The sequence below is a fragment of the Lycorma delicatula genome, chromosome 12 (assembly GCF_047948215.1).
Source record: "Lycorma delicatula isolate Av1 chromosome 12, ASM4794821v1, whole genome shotgun sequence".
NCBI classification, from domain to species: Eukaryota; Metazoa; Arthropoda; class Insecta; order Hemiptera; family Fulgoridae; genus Lycorma; species Lycorma delicatula.
Genome location: NC_134466.1, coordinates 24721846 through 24739662, shown reverse-complemented (window position 1 = coordinate 24739662; position 17817 = coordinate 24721846). Strand labels below are relative to the sequence as shown.

Here is a 17817-nt window from a genome sequence, read left to right as displayed (position 1 = left end):
AAAGAAGAGACAGACTTATAGGCCATATACTAAGGCATCCTGGAATAGTCGCTTTAATATTGGAAGGACAGGTAGAAGGAAAATATTGTGTAGGCAGGCCACGTTTGGAATATGTAAAACAAATTGTTAGGGATGTAGGATGTAGAGGGTATACTGAAATGAAACGACTAGCACTAGATAGGGAATCTTGGAGAGCTGCATCAAACCAGTCAAATGACTGAAGGCAAAAAAAAAACCTATTACACTATTGATCATGTAAATAAGTGATACATGGCACCAAATAATAATTTCGTATATCATGTCAATGTAATTAAAAAGTACTAACTAATCTTATTTTTATTGAGCTTCGTTCTAATAAAATGATCTGAGGTATTTGCATCTACAAAAGAATAATTCTTAAAAAAATTGAATTTGGACTGCTTTGTACAATTTAGCTTGGACATTGCTATGCAATCACCCTAAACGTAGTTAATTCAACCTGCAAGGAATACATTTTAATTTAAAAATTAATCTTCTCAGATTACTGGAAGCCAGGTTTGTTATGATAAAATATTTTGAACCGAAACTTTTAACTTATTGAACAACTAATTGTTACTTGAAAACCGGTGTATTAAATGTATTACTCTTTTTCCAGTTAGCCTAAAAGTTACACAACCCAAAGTATTAAATAAGCAATAAATCTTTTATCTAGTTTATTTAAAAACAAATTTTATTTTGGTTTTTAAATGTGATTATTACTTTTTGAAATTTCTGCCCCGTCACGCCTAAGCTTATGATTTTAGAGTTTTTCCAATAAAACTTTGTTTCCAATCTTATCCAGTCATTTAATCATCCTTTACGTCGATATTTTCATTAAAAAATTTTTCTATCATTGTTTCTATCAAGTTTAAAAGCCACTAATGAACAGTACACTCAGAATCTTGACATTTTGCTGATATCTCCTCAGTTCTAAATTATCTTATTTATAAATCTTCTTTTTTCCATTTTCTATTTTTTTTTAATTATCATTATACTTATTGAACCTAACTTTTAACTCTAACCAGCCTTCTATTATCTGATCCCTGAGTTACAGAAAAGTGTTTTAACTGTCACTTAAATGTACGAGTAAACAAGTAAACTGCGTATTCAAACCTTAGTGTCTTTTAATTTTTGTTATTTCCTTTATGTTTATATTTTTTAACGCTTTAGAAAATAAAACTACATACATTAAAATATATTTTAGGGTTAGATAATATAAACAAGACTGTATCAGTGCTGCTCTCAATTAACTTTTAAATAATATTAATTAAAAGCCCTGAATAATATTGAACCATAGAAAAAAGTTAACAAAATTGCCATATTCTCTTTCCTTTTTATTCTATTTGTTAAAATATTTCATAAGATTTATTCATTTTAATATTAGTACAAAAAAATATTTTTATGCGTGTTTAGTCTCTTAGGCCTAATTTTTCTGTTGTGATCTTATTTTTCTCACATTTTTAAAAGTGTAAATTGAACACTTGCACGATTAAATATTTGCTTAAAAATAAAAAAAATTTTTGAAATATTATTTATTTTTTGTTAATTTTATAGGTGATGACAAAACTTGATTCGATAGTATCTGCGAAACTAGGTGTAACACTTGAAGAGGCTAATAGTATTCTTGAAAAATCAAAAAAGGGTAAATTACCGATCGTTAATGATGACGGTGAACTAGTGGCATTAATTGCAAGGACTGATTTGAAAAAATCTCGGGATTATCCTAGCGCATCTAAGGATGAAAATAAACAACTTTTGGTCGGAGCGGCTATTGGAACCCGACCACAAGATAAGCAAAGGCTTGAGTTATTGGCTGCAGCCGGAGTTGATGTCATTGTTTTGGTAATGAATATTTTTAACATTTAAAAATATTTTTATTTCACATTATTTATTTTTGTATAATACTGTTATTATTTATTGTTGCCAATCATTTGTCTAGTTTAATCTGTTTTCAGTTTGTCTCTAATAAAAGTTTTTTATAGGAAGGAGGAACTTTATTTATTGATGCAAAAATGTTAATGTAGAGTATAAAAATTGGGAGTTTTTTGGTTTCATTAATTCTAGATCTTAATTTTACTGTTATTTTAACTGGTTTCCTGATCTCATGACAGAGTGGACCATTAATTAATTTTTATAAATTTTATTTTTGTTGGGTGTTTTTAATCAGACTGTTACTACCAATTAAATGTTTCATGAATTGCTCTCCTTAGAGAATTGGAAATGTATATGAATAAAGAGCAATGGATTAATTCTGGAAGTTGTTTGAAATAATCATGTCTTTTATCAACAGAAAAATTTAATTTGTTTATAAACATATCCTAATTCAAATGATCAATCCATGTATAATAACTGTTTATCACCTGCAGGTTCTTTTAAATTTATTTGGCAGTAAAATACCCTACATGAGTAAAATATTATTGTTAATTACACTCTGAATTTTTAAATGAGATTATTTTGAATGATCTGTTTGTTTCAAACTTTATAGTACAAAAATATTACGGGTATAAAATAAGGATAGAGTTTCAAAAAACTACAGTCTTAGAACAAAGCGTGACAGAGGTATGAAGTGAATGATTATTGGAATCTTTTATGAATAATAATCTGTTCAATAGATTATGATATGCACTCTTTACTTACCTTCTACACATCAAGACAATGATTCAAATTCTTGCCATTTGTAACACAGAACAGCCGGCATGATAGACAAAAATGTTTGAGTGATCTGACCTTTTAAACGGTCCTAATTACTTTTAGGTATAGGGAAGACTTGTGCTTTTATATAATTTCACAAACAAAAATCCATAAGGGTAAGATTAAGTTCTGAAGATTATGGAGACAGTATGTCGTTACACATACATTTTTAACATATTAAAGAAGTTATTTGCTGTTATGGGTTCTTGTTTCAGGAAAAAAGAAGGAACCAATAACTTTCACACAATTGTGCACTACATATTAACTTTTGGGCTGTCATGTTGGTGTTCCATAGTGATGTGTGGTGGTACGGTACCCTGTATTTAAAGATTATGCTGCTGTATAGATCCTGAAACATGAAACATACTTCGTTACTGAAAATAAGCTTGTTTAAAAACTCTCCATCATGATCTAATTTATCCAAAATATTTACAATGAATTCAAATTGTCTAATTTTGTGCCGTACTTAAATTGTATGTAACACCTGAATTTTGTAAGTGGTAAAGTGTAGTTGTTTATTTAAAATGTTGTTGAAACGTTTTGGAGTGCTTTGACGTTTCAGATCAGTATTGCACTGATTTTTTTCAGGGTACGCAAATTACTTGTTTACACAGCTTTAACGTTCTTTGTTCATGCTATATTTAAGGTTGTGACATCATTGTTACATCTATAAATACCTAAATGTCCATCATTTAAAATTAACAAACTGCTTTATTATGTGTATTTAAAATTCATCATGGGGAAAGAAGGATAGGTAGGCTTTTTATTTTTATCTTGTTGAATAATTATAGTCATTAATGTAAGCTGTTGGACTATTCCTATAGATTACTCAAAATAATACCCTGTTTACTACACTTTTATAAATTAATTTACCACAGAAGCTTTGAAAGATTGCACGTGTACAACATGGAAATGGAATTTTGTAGTGTATGAAAAATGCCATACCTGGCTGGTATTTGAACCCAAAGGGGACCCTTGGATGAAAGGCTGAAAGAGGCTGGCTATTCTGCCATGGAGTTTGGCAGATTTAAGTAAAAACTTTTTATTTTTTAAAAGCTATTTTATTTTTAACTTGATTGATCTGATCTCGTAGAGTTGCCAAAGAATTAATATAATAAATGTATGAAATTTAATTGTCTTCGATTATCTGAAGTATTTTATATCACATTTTTATACTATCTAGTGAATTATGAGGGTTGTTCAATAACGAAATCACTAGAAAAATTATTATTATTATTATTCAATGATACTGAAAGTAATCCTACTTTTATCACAATCCATGGCTACGTTCAGACATGTGTCCCATCTTTCTGTTAGCTTTCTTATTCCAGCAGTAAGGAATTGTTCATTTTCATATTTTTTACATTGTATTATTGACCTGATTATTGTTGCCAATTAGGAATTATATAAAAACTCTGAGAACACAAAAAATCTGATTTGTGAGATTAGGACTAAGGTGGATGTGATGATACATGGTGATCCAACTTTGGAATAGCTTCTCATGTCTTTTGTGTGGTATGGGGACTAGGCGTTATCATACAGAAGAATTATACCTTTTGGGAAAACCAGAGTTGTTTCCTTCTCCTTATTGCAAGGTTTCACTTATTTTCTAGCACATCACTACAGTATTCACTGTTGATCTTCCAAATAATTACAATAAATTGGACCTTTATAATGGCAAAACACATGTTAAAATGACTTTATGAGTGATACACAGGTTTTAGATTTTTCTTGGCAGATGAACTCAGGTGATTCCATTCTGTACTCTGATGTATGGATTCAGGCTCAAAATAGTGAAGCCGAGTTTCAACACAAGTTATTATGTGTTCTAAAAAAGGATTATGCTCCCAAAAAAAGACTGTTGTTTACGTTCCGTACAAATGTGAAATCAGGTGTCTGTAATTTTGAGTCTACAGGCTCGAAACCCACTTCGAACATCATTTATGATAATTCAGTTTATAATGAAATTGAGATTGCCGATATTTGCTTTTGACAACTTCACAAAGTTTTATGCATCTGTTGTGAATAAAATCATTAGTGCGACTTTGGGAAAGTCGGTTGAAACTTTTTTACAGACGCATTTTTCTGCCTATAAATAAACTATTAAAAACTATATAAACTATTTGATCCACTTATCAAAATTTGCGTGGTTAATATGGTTTTAATATTATCCATAAATGAATGTCGGCTGGTTTTGCACTATCAGAAAATAAAAATCTTATCCCAACATGCTGTTCTTTCACAGTACACATTTTAAGCAAAGCCTATATTTTGAAATAAACAAAAGAGATTATAATAATCAAAATTCTTTTAGAATGGCTGATATTTTCTATGCCAACAGTGCCAACTTGAACTTGAACTTGAATTTGCCATTTGTTTCTTAATTAATTTATTGAACGACCCATATATTTTGTTTAAAGAGTAAGAATTGTATAACCGTATTTCATTTTATTATTTTTGAGTTAGGATTATCAGTTGTTTATTTTAAAAATTTCTGGTAGATATTAATGTGGAAATCTTGTTTAGAGATTTTATTTTTGAATATTAGCTGCATAATCACATGTACACATATTATACAGTTATCCTATCAAAATTACATTAATGATTGACCGTTTGGGAAATTCTCGATCTGACTGAGAAAACAAGATTTTTTTCAGAATTTTTATTTTTCATCATAGTCGCCTTGTAATTCAATATATTAAGACCAATGACTTTCCAGCTTTTTAACACTTTTAGTGTAATGCAATTTGTCCAACTATATCAAATAAGCAGTTGTTTCAGTTTTGACCACATCATTTAAAGTTAATCTTCTTCCAGCAAGCCATTTCTTCAAGTTTGAGAAGAGGAAATAATCCTGGGAACCAAATTCAGGGCACATGTAAGTATTTTGAAATATAGGTCATGTAGTTTTATAGTAACAACCTGAGATGTGTGCAGTTGCATTACCTTGATGAAAGAGCATTTTCTTTTTGGCTGGATATAAGTATATAACCTTAATAGCACACTGCATTTGACCCATTAGTGAAGCACACTACTCCGTGGTGATGGTACTGTTTTTTTCCAAGTAGTCTATGAGCACTAAACCACAGAAATCCCAACAAAACTGTAGCCGTAACTTTTCCTACAGGTGAAACTGTTATCGCTTTCTTTGGTGTACTTTCACCTGTTCCAACTCATTGTTTGGTCTTTGGCATATATTGGTGAATCCATGTTTCATTTATCTATTATAAAACATTGAAGAAACTTTATGAAATCGCATTTAAATATGTCTATACGCCTTCGAGATGTGTTCAGTCAAATGCATTTTTGATAGACTGTTAACAAGTGCAGCACCATCAAGTGTAAAATGTTTTCATACACTAAAAATTGTGTATAACATAGTGGGCATAGTTTTCAAGATATTTGCAAATGTTAGCAAGCTTGTGTAACTTAAATTGATCATGTAATATGGCTCATTTATTGTACTGGTTTTTGGGCATCTTGATTGTTCAACATCTTAAATGGATATATGACCATGTTTAAATTCAGTAACCCACTTTTATATAGGTGAAAATGAAGGGGAAAAATTCTTTAAAGTGGAATTTACTAATTTTTATGATATCGATCAGGGTTAAAAATTGTATATCAAAATACTCTACAATAGCTTGAACTTCAATTTTATCCCGTTTTCAGAAAACAACAAAACTTGTTTTACTATATTGTCACAAATAGCAACAAAATGCATGTATGAAACTTCTCAGTCTCTCTAAAAGATTACACTCAACAAATATTATAGTCATTTGTTCATACTTGCACCATCTCTACGTCTGGTCAAGGATTTTAGAAATGTCCCTGATATAAAGGTTTGTTTGTATCCATGATTGATTTATATGAGCTTTGGAATGTTTTAGGGTTTTATAGCTAAGACATTGAAATATTTTCCCATTATTCTAATTCATTTAAATAGAGGCTATTTTCTGTATTATAGTTTCAGTCATTTTCAGGCACTGCCTGACCAGTCCTTAAAGTATTTTTATTCATTGAATCAGATGGGAATATTGGTATTTGTATAATTTTATAATCTTATATTTCTTTTTTTTCTTTTTAGGATTCTTCACAAGGCAATTCTATATATCAGATAGAAATGGTTAAACATATTAAGAAAAATTATCCTAATTTACAAGTTGTTGGAGGAAATGGTTAGTATTATAACAATCAATTTATTTTATCAATATTTATATTTATTATTAGTCTATTGTAGACATTTTGATTTCTGGATAAGTAAGAAGCGTCGTGTCGATTAACAGAAAATAGCGTATTGCTAGAAGTTTTTTTTATGAACATAACAGTAATTTCATTATTTTCTGCCCAACTACGGTTAATGAACTGTTGTGTGTGACTTAGTTTTTCATTTGATTATTGAATTTCACCAATATGTAAGTTCTGATGTCAAAATTAAGATTTCTCATACAAATGGTCATCCAGTTGAAAAGTTCTATTTCAATTATGAATATCTTCATCAAGCAAGTTAAAATTTAAATTATAATCCTTGTGGCTGCTAAAAGTAGGATGCCATCTTAGTCTGATTTTGATGTTTAGAGATTCCTAACTTCAACATGTTTTTTGGGTCTGTTTTACATTAATTGTCAATTTACCAGAATCATCACTATCAGTGTCTGATAATATGTTTAATGATCACACGATTCACCGACAATGTTCTTTCAAACATAATTCCTCAAGATCGTGTCATTTGTATGATCAGCGTTATTCTTTTTATGGAAGAGATGTTATTCAGAATTTATTTTATCATACTGTAAATACTTGCACTCTGTATTTCAATAATAAAGAGTTTTATTATCTTACCTTGCATTGCTTTAATAAGTCAGCAGCATGTGTAGTATGCCAATTTTGTATGTACTGTATTAAGTTCAGTGGAAATGAATAAGATGATTTTTCGTTTTTTGATATCGTTAAGCTATGTTCATTTAAAAGAGATTCTTCTTTCTATAGGATTTAGTTATGATGAGATATCGAACAGGTGTTTACCATTAATACTTTCTTAAAAATGGTGGTTGTTTTATGGCCGTTAAAGATGATATTGGTTTTACAATTATTTTGATGCCACTTAAAATATCCATCAAAATAATGTGATATCGTCAGCCGATACCATTCAGAAATCTGGGCTGAAGATTCTGAAGGAAAAGAAACCAAGGTTCTGTGATGAACAAAACGACCCTAGAAAACAAAGACATGTATATGTATTTGAAAACATAAATGCCACAGGAGCAGCAGCACTGTGAAACTTCTGAATGATCTGTCTGCCATCCAGAACAAATCTGCCTATGAACGTCGTGTTCATAGGGTTTATTGATTCATATATAAAATACAAGTATTGCATGCATTTAATGAAACTGGATTAAATCAGTCATTATTTTTTCCTGCAAATTTTTCAATTTAAATATTATATTCACAGTATGCTAGTAAGTGAAAAACTAGATTTCCTCTTATGTAAATAAACAAACCTTCCAGTATTAAACAAATAATCTTATTGAAATCATCAAGAACCTCTGCACAGTATTAAAGTCTTGTATAATGTGCAACACTGTGGAATAATTCCATATTTCTTTGAGGACAACAACGGTAACATTTTTGTCATGTTGGTGATACGTCTAAGTCATAAAACAATTTTTTATCCGATCAAATTATGGAAAAACCTGGAATCAATCCAGACAAGTGGATTTAACCAGATAGGGTAACCAGTCATAGAGTTAGGCGCTCAACAAATTTAGTTCAAGACCATGTTGTCTACAGATATGGTGATATGATATTCCTTGACCTTTTTAATATCACTGAATCGCACAGCATGGAGTTTTTGTTGTGTAGCTGTTTGAACAATAAGGTTAAAAAGATTGAAAGAAAAATTTTTTACTTAAGTTAACAGCGATTTCTGTGGGTTTGTTGCATTTGCAATGGAAAGCATAAAAGTCAACTAAAAGAAAGTTGTTGGCCTCCTTCTAGATTTAGAGTTCTAAATTTGTTTTAATTTACTGTTAAAGTAACTTGTAATAGAAGTTCTTTTTTAAATATTTTTATTTATATATATATATATAAATTATTGCCTCACTGTATATATTGACCTCTAATACTTTATGATTGTATTTCAGGCAATAAAAATTGTCTTCCATGGTGAATTTGATTTTAATTTAGTGTTTAATTTATTTTAAGATTGTGTACATTGGAAAAATAATTATTTTATTATTTAATTTGTTTTACAGTTGTTACGGCAGCCCAAGCTAAAAATTTGATAGATGCCGGTGTTGATGGGCTTCGTGTCGGTATGGGTAGTGGTTCAATATGCATCACTCAGGAAGTCATGGCAGTTGGTAGACCACAGGGGACTGCTGTATATAAAGTAGCCGAATATGGTCGTCAATTTGGTGTACCTTGTATAGCAGATGGTGGAATCCAATCGGTTGGTCATATAATCAAAGCATTAGCTTTGGGAGCTTCGACAGGTAATGTAATTTTTACGTTATGTTTTATGTATTGATGATATAAATAAATATTGTTTATATATGTTATAAATATGATGTTTTTTGGTTTTTTAGTTTGGAAAAAATTCATCCGTAGAGTTTGTTCTTTGATTAATAAAAATAAAAAATATTAACTTATCAGAACTCCTGTTTAGCATATTGTCTGAAATACTTACATTCAACATGTGAAAAATATAATCTTTGAACAATGTAACGATGAACATATACAGTTTTAGATACTATCCTGATAGCAGTACACCACCAGAATTTTGTATTGTTTTCATATTTAATGAGTGATTACGTAATTAATTATTTTCCACGGTCTATCTATGTGTTATTTACAAAATTATGTTAGTTGTCATCATTAATTTTTTGTTATTGTGTCAAGCAGGATAATGTTGTCTTTTGTCATGGGATTTTGCCAGTAGATAAAAGTGCAGCAGCTACGTAATAATATTTCAGCGATCATGTAAGTTAGTGATGCAGTATATATGCATATTACTGTAATGTTAAATGCGCATTGGTGTTTCGGTTTGTACATGAATTTCCGTCTGTTAATGGTGCCAGTTGCAGTTTGATAAAAGTCTGGAAGCTGTGATCAACTGAACGGTTGCAATACAAGTGGTTTGTGTGACAGATTTGGATTGATGGTGCCAATTACTGTTTGATATGAGTCTTGAAGTTTTTATCTACTGGAACAGGGTGGTTTGTCAGCATTTTGGAGCAATATGTTGATGCGATATAAAGTGGAATTTAGAGAATAATGATGATAGATGAGAGCTTGTTTACTTCATATAAGGCAAATGTCATAAGAGTGTTGCCAGGGAAAGTATTTCCTGGTTTCCATGGTTTACCGTACTGTGATACGTCATAATCTGGGTGAAGTTGCACCCAGTTCCATTATCTGTTCAGATGAGCTGCATTAAAATGCAAATGGAGAGAGTGTATTTTTGAGTATTTTAAAGTGAACGGTCAGAAATATGGTAAATAAGTAAAAAATTGCTTGGCATACTGTTAACATGACAGTTCTCAATTTATTAAAATAGGAAATCAAATCATACAATAAAAAGACAATCCAATAAAACTTTTGTAACTATCAATATCATTTATGGTAATAACTGAAATGTAATTAGTATTTAGCTCTATTAATGCCAGATGTTGCAACTGTGTTACACTTGTTAACTTAACATTAGTAATTGTAACTGTAGTACTACACATTGCAGTTAAGCCGTAGTTGCTAGGCTTGATTCAACGTTAATTTTATTAATATGCATGTTTACTACCAGTGCTTTCTTCTCTATAATACAGAATGTTTCAAAAAGAATAACCTGACTTAAGCAAATATAATTCATGTTATAAATCTTTAATACATACTATTCAAAAATGTTTAAAATTTCACTTATCAAGTTGTAAATATACTACGTACCCTTCATCTGCTGCATGGATCACGTAACATGATGACTTTATTTTTTTTTATTTTTTAATGTATGTTAAGCAAAATCTCCAATGTTAGTAAACCGATTTTGATCATTTTTTTTTGTAATTGAAAGAGTATACTTTTGGAATGGTCCCATATAAATTTTAACCAAACCTGATGATAATCTTAGGAAAAATACCAATAAACCAAATGTCTTGATACCCTTAGCTGCTGACCACTCGCACAGTATCATGTTGCTCTCTATTCCCTGTGTGAATAGGATATTAATAAGAGTCTGTATTATCTTGTTTAGGAACAAAAAACATTTTTTTCCTTACAATGGTAGAATTGTTAGGCATTGCTAAAATTCCACATAAGCACCACCATTATCCACCAGTTTCTGTAAACGGATGGGGATGTTTTGAAACAGACTACTGCAGATAATTCAGTGGTACGTTTCCAAGAACTTAGTGAAATTGCTCCTTCCCAAGAGTTTTTGGTTTTTTGCACTAAACTTCCTCTTTCGCCTACCCCCAGAGGAAGAAGTTGCAGAGTGGTAGGTCAGGACTCTTGCTGGCCATGACTGGCACATTTTCAAGAGGCCATGACGTCCCAACCAGGATCCTGGAAAATGGGTGTCGAGCCACGCACGGACAGGTCTTGCCAAGTCAGGCAGGACCCCATCTTGCATAATGATTAGGTTGTTGTAATTGTTTCATGTGGATACAGTACCATGAACATAACTTTCAAACATATGAAGGTTCAATTCTGCATTCATTTTGCCCCAAATGAGATATGAACCTACAACTTCCACGGATGTCATGCCATACCATACTGTGACCTTTGGGCAATGTTTACTTTTTTCAACAACCACCCTCAGATCCTCTGTTGCCCGATAATAATAATTTTGCTGGTTAAAAAACCCCTCAACATGAAACATGGCTTTATCTTGCCACAGGATATTACCGAAAATATTGGACCAGTCTTCATACCAAGCAAGCATCATCTCCCAATATTCCAACTGATGATCACAGTCTACTAGCGATAATTCCTGGCAGTAATGTGGTTTCCATGGATGAAAATTCAGCTCTTTCTTCAGAATAGTTTGAACTATTCTTTATTTCACTCTTTATGAACAATTCCCTTGGAATCGAAGAAGCACACAAGCATGCGTTTCACTTTTGACTTTGACATGCGAGCTTTTTTTGGTCTGGGTGATCCCTTTGAGCACCGTTGCTCAAAGGACAACTTAAAAGGACAAGGAAAACTTTGGCGTTTTGTCTCTGGATCGTATTGAAAGAACCAACCTTCATCACCACATCACCAGTGATAACACGGCTCAACAAATCTGGATTGATTTCAGTTTGCTCTAACAGATCGGTTGCCACATTTTTCCGTGTTTCTCGCTGTTGTTGTGTGAGATTTTTGGGGACCATTTTTGCACAAATCTTTCTCATACAAAGTTCTTCAGTTAATATTAGACGGACCGTTTCTCGATCGATGTTGAGTTCTTCTGCAATCATTTTCACGGATAAACTTTGATCAGATCGTACGATTTCATGCACCCTAGTCAAGTTGACATCTGTCCGTGAGGTTGATGGTCATCCACTGTGGTCTTCATCTTCAACATTCGTTCTGCCTTCAGTAAAAATTTTATGCCATCGAAAAACTTGAGCTCTTGACATAACCTCCTCTCCAAAAGCCGTCTGAAGCTTACCGTAAGTTGTCGTTGCGTTTTCACCCGATTTAATGCAAAAAGAAATGGCATACCGTCGCGCAATATTTTGCGGTTTCGTTTCTGTAACGAGAGACACAAACACGTGTTCACTTATTACAGCACAACTCACGACTGAGCAGTTGCATCAATGTGCCGCTTGGACTAGAAGTAGCTTATAGACCAAGGTCAAAGATGGTGTGCCTACGCAAGCTGCAGGGTTGCCACATCTTGCAAAGAAAAATCAGTCTCATTACTTTATTGTCGCACCTCGTATATGCCTTAGTGAATCTAAGATTAGGTATGATCGTGAAATGTTTTCTCATATATGCTCTTGAGATCCTGTTTTACATGTGGGAATCCCATTTAGCTGCCTAGTGGTTGGTTGAGGTACTAACTTTACATAACTTTGTTTAATTTGTGTTGACTGGCACCGACATCAAAAATATTTATTTGTTGTAAACTCTTAAATATAATTAAAATCTTAAATATAAATATAATTATTTGTAACTTTATAGTACTATTATATGTTGAAATTGATTTTTATTTTTTACAAATAATCTTATTAGCTTATCCAAATCAGCAGGTAATGGTGGAACATAAAGGGTCTTGAGGATAAAGAGTGTAGTACTTAAACACACATTTGATAGTCTTTAAAAAAAATTCTTTTCTTGATAATATTCCAACAAATTGTATTTTATAGTTATATCCTATACTTTTTTATAGTGTTCTATTTTGTTAATTTTCATTCTTTCTGAGCTCATTTCAGTATATTTTGAGATGTAGTTTTGAATGTAATGTAATGTTTTGTAGTAGTGTTACAGTATCTCATTGGGACATTGAGTAAAATATGAAACTTTAGATGGTAAATAAAAAAATCAGATTAGTATTGCACATAGAAATAATAGTCTTCAATTTTGTCATGGAAGAATTATGTCTCTGTAATCATAGATTGCAACAAATTTATTTAAGATAGTTAGTATTTTATAGTGTTTTAGTTAACACTATAAAATAACGAAACGGACATTATCAGTTTCATTAAATATGAAAATTATATCATTAAATATTATTTATTTAAATGTAGAGTTTTTTTGTTTAATTTTATTTCTGTGTTTTACATAAGTTGAAAATTGAATTTTCTGTGATTTGACTATATCAGTTATGATATTAATAATGAATAGGATTCGTTAAATAATACTTTGGTAAAGTTATTTTTTCTGTAAGGAATGAATTAAAAATTTACTATCAGTGTTTCTATGATGTTATACCGTATTAGTCACACTGGTCACTCCAAATTATTCCACTCTTGAGCTGTTTATAAATATTTTCAGACATTCATATTTCATAATTAATATAAATATTAACTCACAAGTGTTTACAAATATTTTGGCTTAATAGGGAAAATCTATCATTTTAACAATTTTCATTTTTTATGAGAGATAATTATAAAAAAAATAAAGACGTTAAGGTTTGAGATTGCATTTGGATACAACATGAAACATATTTAAGAATAAGCCAAAATTATCTGTGTAAAAAAGATTTTTTAGAGCTGTGTAGCCAGGGAGTATTATGTGTACCCCTTTCCTGGACTGTAATAATGAGAAAATAAAGAAAAAAATGACTGCATTTGATGAAAGAAAAAGAAAAAAGGGGTTTTCCACTAAGACAATGCAAAGATGTCTGAATTACATTACAAAATTCTTCACCATTTCACCGACTTGCCAGACTTAGCATCTTCAGACTGTTTTCTAATATGAAGAAGTAGTTTGCTGGAAAGGGATTTATGAAAAATGAAGTTATTGTTGAAACATCTGTTTATTTTGAAGACTTGGACTAAACATGCATACCATAAGGGTGGAGTGGCAAAAGACTTGCATATTGTTGGACTAAGTGTCTATACACTGAGAGGAAATTATATTGAGAAATAAAAAAGATTTACTTTACCTGAAAAATTATGTCTTTATTTTTTATACAGACTTATTGGAACATTCCTCATAAAAAAAAGTAATGTAAAGAAATTGTGCTTGTAAAAATCATTAATATAGTCAGCTTTTTAGTTATATAAACAAATAATAACCTTTTCTTTACTTTACCGGTGAATACAGCTAGAATATATTAAAGAGGTAAGTACGGTATGGTGATCATGTCAAATATCGGGTTTGTTTTAGGATCAATCTAGTTCATCTAGGCAAAAAAAAAAACATTTGTACATATGTATATCGCACTGTTTTTGGCCTTATCCCAGGATTGACTGTACCAATTTTTTAAAATTTGGATAAACTTTTTGTGTATAATATGGGAGGGGGCATTTGATCATATTAATTTTTTTTTTAGAATTTATTAATAAGATAAGGAAACATTGCAAATAAACAGATTTTGATGCGTTTTAGAGTAAACTTTTATCAAGTAAATTTGTTACCTACAAGCATTTATAAATTGTTAAAAAAATGTTTTCAAAAAATCAACTTCCACCTCTTAGAATTTAAATATATATTTTTTGCTCTTATCTATGTTTGGTTTTAATATTTTTCAAAAATTTTTTGAAAGTTCATATATAGAGCTATCAAGATTATGCCCACAATTTTTGTAAATTACAGAGCTCAGACTTAAAATGCAGAAAAGTCTTTGTTCTCTTTATCTTATTTTAGCCTCTATTGAAGGCGATGTTAGATTTAGAGATAACTTTACTTAAGCTAATTTGTTCAACTTATATGTGAATATTTTTAGTGAAATGTTTCTTCCCTCTAAAAATTCCCCACCATCTGTTTTTTTTTTAGTTTTGTGGCTCTAACTCTTCTAATATTTTTGTTTATAGCTGAAAAAAGCTATGCAATATTTTGCTTTTTTTTATAACATGATTTATAATTCATTTGATTATATGATACACATATAATAATTAAACAAAAAAGTAAGCCAAAAATAAGGTAAATCAAAATAAAACTGCTAACTATTAATATCATCATCGATATAGAATAAAATTATTTCAAAAAAGCATTGAAACATTTCACACTATCTCACTGTTTCTTATATAATGAAGATGAAAGTACATGCCCTTATTGAATGGGGTGCATGGGAAGTCAATTTACTCTAGTTATGAAATTATTAGGATAGGTTCAGCCTTCTATGGGTTTAAAACATCTGTGTGCATTCCACCATGTTAAAAGCACAGCTGTATGCACCTCCTTGTCTGGTTCATCCAGAACAGCGTATCAGGGGGTGATCATTTCAAATATTGATTGAACAGTGTCTTTTGGAGCTGCTTGTTGTTGACTTATCTGTTTTTGGATCTCTTCTTTTACAAAATCCCAGAGTGCATTGTCATTTGTAGTGAGATCAGGGATCAGGGCTTTTTGGTTGCCAACACAATTAAGCCGGTAAATTTTCTGACCCATGTCTGACTGGGATATTTTGAGGGTCTGCGGATATTCAAAGCAAAATGTGCTGGAGCACTCTTGTCAGTGAGTGATCCCTTTTGCTGTTAATTCCAGAAGCAAACACTTGTTCATTCTGAGACAATTGTGTTGATTAATTGCACCATCGAAAAAATAAGGAACAAGGAGGTGTTCAGCTGTCATCCCAACCCAAATCATAAAATGAGGTGTATGGTGCTCAAGTTCCTCATAAAAAGTGAGCATTGTCTTTCAACAAGAAAAAACATTTCTGTTACAAGAGATGCGATAAATCGCACACTTGTCTGAGAAGGTGGTGTTCTTTTTATTGCTTGCTCTCGGAAAGTGTTCAAGCAGTAACTTCACAGTCTTCAACAGTAAATGCACTCGTATCCACCATTGTTTCACACTCGGCTATGATCAAGGTCATCCCATCACAAATGAACATACTGAACGATTCCCACCTCGTCTTATCTTCCCTACATTTTCCAGCAGCAGTAGTGAGTGATATCAGCGATGAGAATTGGCAGCAGTAGAGCCCGAATAAGCTGGATTTATTATAGTGTAAAGCCCCTGTAGTGTATTTGTTATCCTATGAATTGGAAAAGATTACAAGAATTATATTAATGAAATTGATCACTAGATAGTTGTAATCACATAAATAGCTTTTTAAATAAAAATGAGGTTTCTTCCATTAATAACAGAATATCTTGTTAAACTAATTGTAGAAAATTTATCATTGTATGATTATTATTAATTTTAAAAAGTGTTTCCAACCGTTGGAATGTGTCTATTAATCTGGTAATTTGCACACCAAATTGTAAAAATAAAGCTCATGTTTGGAACACTAGAGAAATTTCTTTAAATTTATATCAATTTAAATACAAAGAAGGAGAAATATGTATGAAATTGAGTTTTTAAAGGTGCTCTGTAAGAAGGTTGATTTTTTTTTTTGTGTTGCTGCAGCTGCTATCTGTAATGAATTGAGGTGTAACCTACATTATACTTTAAATAGCTGTAATAAAATGATGCTCACATCATTTCATGTTATAATATTGTTGTTATTGTATTGTTGTTTAAATAGTATTACCGCAAACATAGTTTGAAAAAAAAATTTCAGTTTTTGAATCATCTCAGTGCATTCAACATTTCTGGAACTACAGATTCCCAAAGTTCTGGAATTCTAGTTTGATGATATTTACAAGACTCATTATTATAAATGTAACTTAATTTTTTTTTTTTCTACCGACATCTTGGTATATTAATTAAATTCCAATATTTTATTATAAATATGTTGTAAATTTACTGATTGTAATTATCTTTTTTTTTCCAGTTATGATGGGATCATTGCTGGCCGGAACATCTGAGGCCCCAGGTGATTATTTCTTCTCAGATGGTGTACGCTTAAAGAAATTTAGAGGTATGGGCAGCCTTGAAGCGATGAACAGAAAAGATGCTAAAGGATCTGCTATGGATCGTTATTTTCACAGGTTTGTGGATTTCATATCTTATTTATTGTTATTAAAGAATTTTAATTTCTTGTTTTTTTTTAGTTTATATTTGTTCACTATTCACAAAATAATTCCAAATGATATAAAATATTTTGTTTTATTAACCAGTGTTCTGTAATTATATTTATCATGTTTTAATTAATTGTTAATCCTGTGTTAAATCTGAGGTGTACTGTCTTGAAAATGAATTTATTAATGGTATATCAAATGGATAAATTAGACTTAAAGTCTTTGGTAAACAACAGTCTGATATCAAAGTCAAAGATAGGTGTTGATATTTCATGTTATTAATGATATTCTATAATTCAAATTGTAAAAGTATTTGACTCTGTCTTTGTCGGAATGAATACATTTTGATTTTTGAAAATGTTCAAATTTGGTTCTTGTTAGGAGTGCAGCGTTAGAAAAGTCATTTTTTGTGATAAAGATTTCTTCATAATTTTTTATTAAAAAAAACTATAGTTCAGGGAGAGCGACTTAAAATCAAACCGACCTGGCTTAAACTGCAGTTATCTTAAGCCAAAAGGGAGCATATCTCAATATATTTTAAATAAATATTTTATTT

General features: G+C 30.9%; 1 protein-coding gene across 2 annotated transcripts in view; it reads left to right on the top strand.

Moving 5' to 3' along the window:
- The window catches only part of ras (Inosine-5'-monophosphate dehydrogenase ras), a 62315-nt gene that overhangs the window by 34283 nt on the left and 10215 nt on the right, over nucleotides 1–17817 (top strand). For both annotated transcript variants that reach the window (XM_075379641.1, XM_075379642.1), the window contains 4 exons: nucleotides 1573–1860; nucleotides 6797–6887; nucleotides 8964–9203; nucleotides 17075–17231. In XM_075379641.1, the coding sequence (XP_075235756.1) occupies nucleotides 1573–1860; nucleotides 6797–6887; nucleotides 8964–9203; nucleotides 17075–17231 (776 nt within the window). The remainder of the gene's footprint in view (nucleotides 1–1572; nucleotides 1861–6796; nucleotides 6888–8963; nucleotides 9204–17074; nucleotides 17232–17817) is intronic.